Below are 9,328 nucleotides of genomic sequence, written 5' to 3'. Positions count from 1 at the left end.
CCAGAAAGTTGCAGAGTGAGCACCGAGCCAAGTGGATCGCTTAAACCCCGGAGACCAGGAGGTAAATATGATTTGCTTAAATATATCATTGATCTCATGCTTAAATATTGAATTAACATGTCAATTTTAAAAACAAACTTGAAAAAGGAAAAGGAAAAACCGAGACTGTTATGTGGTTACAAAGGAGATGTCAAGGTGTAAATTCAAGATACAATCCAAGTTTGAGTCTATAATATTAGCACAAAAGTAGTGATTTATGGGAGATGCTTGCCTGGAGCTCCACTGATGTACCTACCTAAAAAAACAGAGGGAGAGAAGAGAGATCTGTCTTGAAACACATGTGCAGAACTTTGCTAAGAAGAATTATTGTGTCAAAAGAAACCCCCTATGAACAGAACTGATTAGGAAGAAACACAATGGCCACAACTCCCGTTCCATCCGTATACTTAGCTCAGTGTGGTTCAGATCCATTTTTTAAAAATCTCCATGTAGTTAGACTTAGAAAAAAGCAGAATAATATGAAAAATAGAAAACAAGGCACATTGAATGGTTGTACCTGAAGCTCACCGGGTATCCCACCCCACTATTCTGCTCTTCTTATTTCCTTTAAATTAATCTAAAAGAAAGTGAGGTTAAGATAAAATGATGGGAGAACCAGATACACCACTCTAAGGTCCTTGGAGGAGGAGTGTGGGATAAAAACATGCAGCGTTGACAGCCTGAGATTGCCTTTTCTGACTACTGTAGCTCTTTTATACCCTGTTTGATGTACTGGTTAAGTGCGTGGACTCTAATCTGGGAGAACCGGGTTTGATTCCCCACTCCTCCACTTGCAGCTGCTGATGTGACCTTGGGTCAGTCACAAGCTCTGGCACAGCTGTCCTTGAAAAAGAGCAGTTTGTGTCAGAGTTCTCTCAGCCCCACCCACCTCACAGGGGGTCTGTTGTGGGGAGGGGAAGGGAAAGGAGTTTGTAAACCGCTCTGAGACTCCAAGTGAAGGGCGGAGTATAAATCCAATCTCTTCTTCTTCTGTTTGCAACTGTGTGTATCATTTCAATATGAAAAGGCATTGCACAGAAACATTTTATTTAAGTGGTCTGTCCTCGTGACAGGCTTGGAAGATCTCCTGAACGGAGCAAAGCTGTTTCCATTTGGGCAGATCCTTCCAAGTACATTTGCCGGCAGCCGCTCACTTTTTCTCTCAGAGACAGGCAGGAAGAACTTGTCAGTGTTCAGGGCTGGGTAATTGCTGAGCCATTGTGAAGCGTTTGTAATGATTCAAACCCTTATTGCAAAACGTCAGTTGAGACCTACGATGTGTAGCACTGAAAGTATTGTGACACGAGTCGTCACATGTCAGGGGTAAGGATTGACTTAGGCAAGACAACGAGGCCTGCTGTAAGCTCTGGACCAACTGCTGTCTGCCTTCTCTGCTCCCAGATCTGCCTCCTACTGTAGACATTCCGTCTGGTCGTTTTGGAACTGTGAGAGAAGTTCTCTGAGGGCCAAACTAAATGATATGGTGTCCCTGAATCCATCCCTCCTGGCTCCGTTTTGGGTTGGAAAAAATAGTATGGGGAGGGAAGGCACTCAGGCAGGAGCTCTTCCTCCCCCCAATGCCATGGTGGTCCCAACTAGAATTGTCCTCTGATGGAGCTGTTAAAATGGGTGCCCTGGTAGGAACTCACCCCTTCAAAATAGCGGTGCGTCCCCAGGATGGACTGGAGGACACCATATCACCTTGTTCAGCTCTCAGAGTTGGTACCTTGAGGGTGGTTGTGTTCCTTTTTCCTTTTGTGTTGATCATTCCTGCATTCGGAACTGTAAACCACACTGAATGCACTCGCAGAAAGTCAGAATATAAATTAAATGAAAATAAAATAAAACAAGCGAGGGAGGGGGAATTTTGTCTCCTGCTAGTCGATGCCTCCACCACCTCCTCAGAGCCAGTTTGGTGTAGTGGTTAGGAGCGCGGACTCTAATCTGGGAGAACCGGATTTGATTCCCCACTCCTCCGCTTGCAGCTGCTGGATGACCTTGGGAAAGCCATAGCTCTGTCAGAGCTGTCCCTGAAAGAACAGTTTCTGACAGAGCTCTCTCAGCCCCACCTACCTCACAGGGTGTCTGTTGTGGGGAGGGGGAGGGAAAGCTGCTCTGAGACTCCAAGTGAAGGGCAGGGTATAAATCCAATCTCCTCCTCCTCCTCTTCCTCCTCCCCCCCACCTCCTCCCCCTCTCCTCCTGCTTGCCCCTGCTCTGGTTGTAATGTTCCCTTTTAATTGTAGATCAGGATACTCAGGGTGCTCACTCTAATTTCTGCTCTCAGGTTCATACAGCAGAGATGGGTGTGCTCAAAAGATTTATTAACCAGAAGATACAGCAGTGGGAGCAACTGGTTTCAGCTCGGGAGCTCATTCAGTTTTAGCTCAGTCTCCCTTCTAACTAACTGACAGCACTAAGAAGGGACTCCGCCTTGTGAGACTAAACCAACCCACACAAATATCGGGGAGGGTCAGGGCTGCCAAGAGGGGGGGGGAACAAAATCCCCACAGCACAAGTAATCTGGAGAGCCCCCGAAGCCACGGCTGTGCTTCACTCAGAATGCATCTGATTTATTTTGCTTCTAGTACAGTTCTGCACTGCAGCCACTGGAGCTCAGGAGAGGCAGAGCACAGTAAAGAGTAGTAGTAGGGATGGGCATGAACTGGGGAAATAATAGTTCAGGGTTCGTTTGATTGCACGAACCATGAACTTTCACAAGCTTTTCCTGTTTCCCGAACCGGTTCATGGTTTGTTTGGTTTGTGAGTTCGGGAAGTGGTAGAACAGCCCCTTGGTGAGTTAGAGATACCAAACTCACAGGGAGTCTTCAGCAGGCTCTCCCCCACCCACCCTCCAAGCTTGGCAAATATTGGATTTGGGCTGTCTGAGTTAGAGCCCCCCAAAGCAGGTGCCCCCAGGAAAGCTCAGCTCTAGCCTCTCCTTAAACCAGCCACGCAGCAAGCAATGCTTCCTAACTCGCTCTCACATGATGACTAACCCCTTTCTCTTCCTGCTGCAAAGTTAAAGCATGTATGTATGTATGTATGTATGTATGTATGTATGTATGTATGTATACTATCTGCTCCCATAGAACAGAATGGGAGGTCCATGGTTCCATAGTTCTGGGGCTAATCATTGGAGAAACCAGGGGTCATTTCCTGCAGGAGCGCACAGGAGTGGAGCTCCAGTAGTAAAGAGCCCAGGGGGCGGGCACATGCAACAAGCCCCACCCCCTGCTCCCAGCAGCCTTCAGTCAGAGCAAGAAGCAGCCAGGTAAGTTGCAGAGCCCTCCCCGCTCCCCCCGGTCCAAAACAGTCCAGTGGCACCTTTAAGGCCATGTTTTATTCAGGTACAAGCTCTCCCTCCTCTGCGAGGACAGCTGCACATCCCCCCCCCCCAATAGCTAGCAATCCAAAACAGTCCAGTGGAGCCTGAGCGGTGGGTGTTGCTTTCTGACACACTTCTGGTAATGTCAGGGTGTGTGGCATATGCAAATAAGTAATCCTAATGAGTTATGCTAATGAGCTCCTGCACCTCTTTTTCTATGAAATGACCCCTGGGAGAAACTCTTGTCATTTCTATCTAAAAAACAAGTTCCAATGATAATCCCAGTAATTGTAGACCCATTAAGTCTGTTGTCAATTATAGGAAAACTTATGCATTCTATCTACTAAGGCTTCTATCAGACTGGTCTAAAATTTCTGTTGTTAATAAATTGAGGGCAATTAGGATTCAGAAAGGCTAGTTCAACTATTGATAATTATTACATCCTAAGCTTTCTTATACATAAATATGCCCCCATTCTCCTTCAATGTCCCTTTTATCTGGTGCCCCGCCAGGATCTTCTGTATCCTATATTAGTTCAATTCTCAGAAATTCCTGATGATTTTAAGGTTCTGCTTTTGCTTGATAATCAAGATGCAGAAATAACCAAAATAGTAGCAAGGTTTCTTCTTAGTGCTATGGCTATACGTTCTGATAAGTAACCATTAGGTTTTTCTGCTTTCATGCTCTTTTTCTGCGCCGTAGCTCCAATTTTACCCTATATGGATTTGTATTTTCTGTTCTATATATAATCTGATCTCCTATTGTATGTATATACGTATGCCAATAAAGGCTTGTCAGATGTAAATGTACATAAATACGTTAAATGCCATGGTAGTGTTCTACAAATAGCCTTTATTTATTTCTAGGCTGCATTCAGTAAGCTATCACATGAAAAATTGTAGATTAAACTCCCAAGGTATACTATAGACTCCAGATAAGAACATAAGAATATAAGAGACTCCAAAGTTGGATCAGGCCAAAGGCCCATCCCGTCCAACACTCTGTGTCACACGGTGGCCAGAAATACCAGTGCCATCAGGAGGTCCACCAGTGGGGCCAGGACATTAGAAGCCCTCCCATTGTTGACCCCCCCCCCCCAAGCACCAAGAAGACAGAGCATCCCTTGCCCCAGAGCCCCTATCTATACCTTGTGGCTAATAGCCACTGATGGACCTCTGCTCCATATGCTTATCCAATTCCCTTTTGAAGCCGTCCATGCTTGTAGCCGCCACCACTTCCTGTGGCAGTGAATTCCATGTGTTAATCACTCTTTGGGTGAAGAAGTACTTCCTTTTATGTTTATTTTTACTTATTTTTCCAGATGTTTATTTTTACTTAAGTCGCTTCATCACAACACAACAATGCCAGTCCATTGAAATCAGTTTAGTCATTGTATGTCAGATATACCGTGTGTAAGTTGTGGTGTAACTCATATCTTGCAATTGTAATCTTTTTCTTGTGTTTATGTTCCTGTATTCTCTTTCAGTTCATAGCTATGGATTTTGCCCAGGATTCAGTTTCTAAAGCAATCATGGCATTTGGTCTTGATCTTTACCGTGAGATGATCAGAAGCGATATGCCCCAAAACATCTTCTACTCTCCTTTGAGTATCTCCTGTGCCCTGAGCATGGTCTTCCTGGGTGCTAAGGGAAAGACTAAAGCACAGATGGGACAGGTAAGCCCCAAAGAAAGTATACCATTGCATGTTTTCTGGTATACCATTGCATGTTTTCTGGTAGCCGCCTTCTCTTTCAAACCAATTGTAAAAAGGAAATTCATGCTGTTTGTTTGTTTTTCCCTTCAAAAATTTTTATTATCAGGATATCGCATCATTCCAACATTATAACATATTTAATACTTTTATACCCTTTTCCCTACTCCCTCCCCCCCTTTACTATTGGCTTCCCGCAGTGCTCCCACCTCCCTTCCTTATTCTAAATTTTCTAAATTTCCTTTTCTTATCACACTTCTAAGCTTAATTTTACTAGGTAACATTCACATAAACTGTTATTTCTATGTATCAGCTATTTTGGAATTTTTCCATTCTTAATAATTGTCAAAACCATATAAAGTGTTCTTCACGTCCCAGTACTTTCCCAAATATTCCTTAAAGTCCTTCCAGTCTTCAAAAAATTCTTCCGCTTCTTGATTATTAAGCTTTCTAGTCAATTTATCCATTTCAACCATAAAAAGCAATGTTTTTATCCATTCCCAAATCTCAGGAGTCTTTTCTTGCTTCCAACTTTGGGCATATGTCATTCTAGCTGTTGTAATCAAGTACCACATCAAAGTCCTCTTTCTTATATTCACCTCTTCCATCTTTAGTCCCAAAAGTAAAATTTCTGGTTCTTTTTTGAAATTACATTTCAAAATCTTCTCCATTTCTCTATGAATCTCTGTCCAAAAGTTTTTTGCTTTTTCACATGTCCACCACATATGGTAAATTCATGCTGTTTGTGAGACCGATTTCGCACATGGTGCTTGCCTCTGGTTCCATGTGGGGTAGTTTGCCCCGGATCATTCTAATGGATTTCCCATTAAAGCTTTTGGCGCATGGCTGTTTCCTGTCGCTTCCCTCCTCTCAGTCCCCTTTCTTCACCGTCCTCATATCCCCTCCTCCCCTTTTATCCCTTTTTAAAAAAAAAAAACACGACAAGGAGTGGCAGATGAGCGAGGCGGGCGAGTGGGCATGGAAAAAGGGGTGCGTGTTTTGGCTTCGCTGCGAGGCAACAGGAAACTTCTGGGAAATCAATGACTGCACTGAGGCGGGGCAAATTGGGAGAAGATGCGGGTCAAAAGGCGGCCACGGGTCTAATGGTATACAATCGACCAAAACAAGCGGCGGCAATGGAAGAGCAAGCGTGGGACAAAGGTTTATGTGAAATCGGTCCCAGTCTATCATCCAGGATAGTCCATCGTAAATATGAGGTGAAGTAGAATTGATAAAGAGACGCGAAATTCTTCTCACAGCTTCTGGATTTTTCACCTGTTTGAAAATATAGCAGCTTCTGAAAATGCACAAAAATAGAGTTACAGCCTGATCCAAACCATATTTCTTCTTACAGAAGACCCAACTAGACATGATAATGTATCAGAGTCCCGCCACCAATAATCCCCTGTAAAGCAGGGCTGAAAATGAGGACGTTTAAACTTCTTCATGACTGGGGTGCAGAGTCTTGACTGGGCTTCAACTACCCTGTTTCCCTGAAAATAAGACCTACCCAAAAAATAAGCCCTAGCAGGATTTCTATGCATTTGTGGTATAAGCCCAAGTGTGTCTTCTTGAGAAAAAATAAATATAAGACAGTGTCTTATTTTCGGGGAAACATGTTAGTAGGGAATGTACCACCTAGAGCAGAGATTCACTCCACTGACATTCCCCCCATAGACTTTTAAAAGTTGCAATTTGATCGTTTCCATTAGAGAAAAAAAGAGCTGACTTTTACAATAGAAACATTTCTGGTTTAAACAAGTGGTGGTTGTACTCCAGTTCCCACAGTCACTGATATTTTTCATTCATTTCTTTCCTTTTAATGTCACCATGAAATATGGCATCTCACCTAGTAAGGAAGTTTGGCTACAAACTTGAGCTAGTGAGAGAGGGAGCTACAACATTTCATCCTCAGCCATCCCCCTCATTAAATGCTGTTAAGTTCCCTCCACGCCTGAGAGAAGAGAATTTAGATTCTCACTTACTTCCCACAATTAGAAAAGACACCTTTGGGCTGCAATCATACGGAGCGGAAGCTGTGGCAGGCAAACGATTCCCCCGCGGATTAAAGGGACGTGATCAGACAGACACATCTGTCTGGTGTTCTGGAGTTGTTGGCGGGGCGTCTCGTTGCGCCGCAGGAGCGGCACAAAAAACCACCAGGGAAACGTCAGTAGCATAGGGAACTGCGGGGTGGGCGGAAGTCTGATCGCGTAAATGCTCGTCAGTTCACCCGGGGCAAACAGCCTCGCTTCCCGCCCACATGATCGGAGCCTTGGACGTTTATCTGCTATTTTGACATATTTATTGCTTTACAACTGTTGACCTTATAACCTTAACTTGTTGTTTAGTTGAACACAACTAAATTACTATTTAGTTTTCACTTTGCATATCTTGAACATCATCATGTTACACGTTAATTTGCTGTTCGTTCTCTGGCTATAAGTTTGAACCTTACCTGCCATTCCAATGTATTTGGAGAAGTGTGCCTTGCACATGAAAGCTCATACCTTGAATAAACCTTTGTTGGTCTTAAAGAAGAAGAAGAAGAGATTGGATTTATACCCCACCCTTCACTACCCAAAGGAGTCTCAGAGCGGCTTACAAACTCCTTCCCCTTCCCCTCCCCACAACAGACACCCTGTGAGGTAAAAGAAGAAGAAGAAGAGATTGGATTTATACCCCGCCCTTCACTACCCAAAGGAGTCTCAGAGTGGCTTACAAACTCCTTTCCCTTCCCCTCCCCACAACAGAGGTAGGTGGGGCTGAGAGAGCTCTTGACAGAAACGGCTCTTTTTCAAGAACAGCTCTTATCAGAACTACGGCTTGCCCCAGGCCATCCAACCAGGTGCAGGTGCAAGTGGAGGAGTGGGGAAGCAAACCTTTTTTTAAAAAATAATTAATTAATTTTACCGGGTTCCCCTCACCCCCCATAATTAAAAAAAGGTTCATATAAGCTACTTTATAAAACAACAAGGATCTAACTGAATAAATTACTATAACTACACTCCACAGAACAGACTGTAGACCTAACATAAGGCTAATCCCAGATTAGAGTCCGCGCACTTAACCACTACACCAAACTGGCTCAAAGGTGCCTGACTGGACTCTAAATTTGTTCTACTGCTTCAGACCAATATGGCTGACCAACTGGATCCGTTTTCCTCCCAGTTAGGGCTCCACAACAGTTCTGTCTTTGAGCAGCAGAATACTGGAAATAGCTGAGAACTCATTGGAAGCAAGGATCCACTCAGTAACTGGTGGTTGGAGGCCTGCTGTTCAGGGCAGCCCCAAGGTCTGAGCCACAATCTGGAGGTGGCTTGGACAAGTTCCACACGAGGCAGTCACAAGCTGACCCGGAGAACCCAGTTGAACCCACAAGGCCCCATTATCAGAATAAGGCTTCAATAGCCTGAAAGGGAAGCTGCCCCACCCATACTGAAGCTGTTCCTGACCCCCTTCCTGCCACGGTTTGATTGGACCAAGAACCTGCAAGGAACTAAGTATGTCAGGAAAGCAGTCTGTCTCAGTGATCGGAGGATGGGCCATGAGCCTGGTGCTTCTCCTACACTGGGCTACTTCTGTGCGTGCCTTCTCCCCCTCTGCCAATTTTGTGGATGGGGGGGGGGAGACCCTGGAGGTCTGGGTCCTGGCCTAACAAAGGTGAGAAGTGGCCACCCTGGGATCTTAAGAGCTGGCAGTGTCTCCTGGTAAAGGGCTCTAGAAGCCAAGGATGCAAAATCCAAGGGTTCAGGGTCTGGGGGAACTATGGCACCACTTGAAAGCCTGATGCGAACAAAAAGGAAGGGAAGGGGGAAGGGGGAAAAAAAAGGGGGGGGAAGAAAACTCAACCCAAAAAGTTGCTATGGATCCACAAGGGTTAAGCTGACACTAAATATTATGAAAATACAAAATTTATTCAGGTGTACACATTTTAAAACTTAGGGTGATTTCTCACGAGAGCTGCCTCGCAGCACAGCGCTGTTTGCCTCGACACAAACGTGTCAATTTCACACCTGAAGCTCTGGGGCTGCATTTTGACTCAGGGCTTCACCCGATTTCCTCCGTAGTTTCGTGATCCTGGTTTTTGAGGATCATGAAACTGCGGAGGAAATCGGGCGAAGCCCCGAGTCAAAAGCAGCCCCGGAGCTTAGGGTGTGAAATTGACACGTTTGTGTCGAGGCAAACGGTGCTGTGCTGTGGGGCAGCTCTCGTGAGAAATCACCCTCTGTCTCAAAGTCAGATTTTCAA

At 44.9% G+C, this 9,328-nt stretch overlaps 1 protein-coding gene across 1 annotated transcript in view; it reads left to right on the top strand.

The window, feature by feature from the left end:
- Positions 1 to 9,328, top strand: part of LOC107108133 (leukocyte elastase inhibitor-like) — a 36,031-nt gene continuing 26,703 nt past the window's right edge. The window contains exons 1-2 of the mRNA XM_015408533.1: positions 1 to 61; positions 4,853 to 5,041. Of these exons, the coding sequence (XP_015264019.1) occupies positions 4,862 to 5,041 (180 nt within the window). The 5' untranslated portion in view covers positions 1 to 61; positions 4,853 to 4,861. The remainder of the gene's footprint in view (positions 62 to 4,852; positions 5,042 to 9,328) is intronic.

This window comes from Gekko japonicus, unplaced genomic scaffold (assembly GCF_001447785.1).
Source record: "Gekko japonicus isolate JY-2015 unplaced genomic scaffold, Gekko_japonicus_V1.1 scaffold1186, whole genome shotgun sequence".
Lineage (NCBI taxonomy): Eukaryota > Metazoa > Chordata > Lepidosauria > Squamata > Gekkonidae > Gekko > Gekko japonicus.
This window is presented reverse-complemented; position numbering and strand designations above follow the sequence as displayed.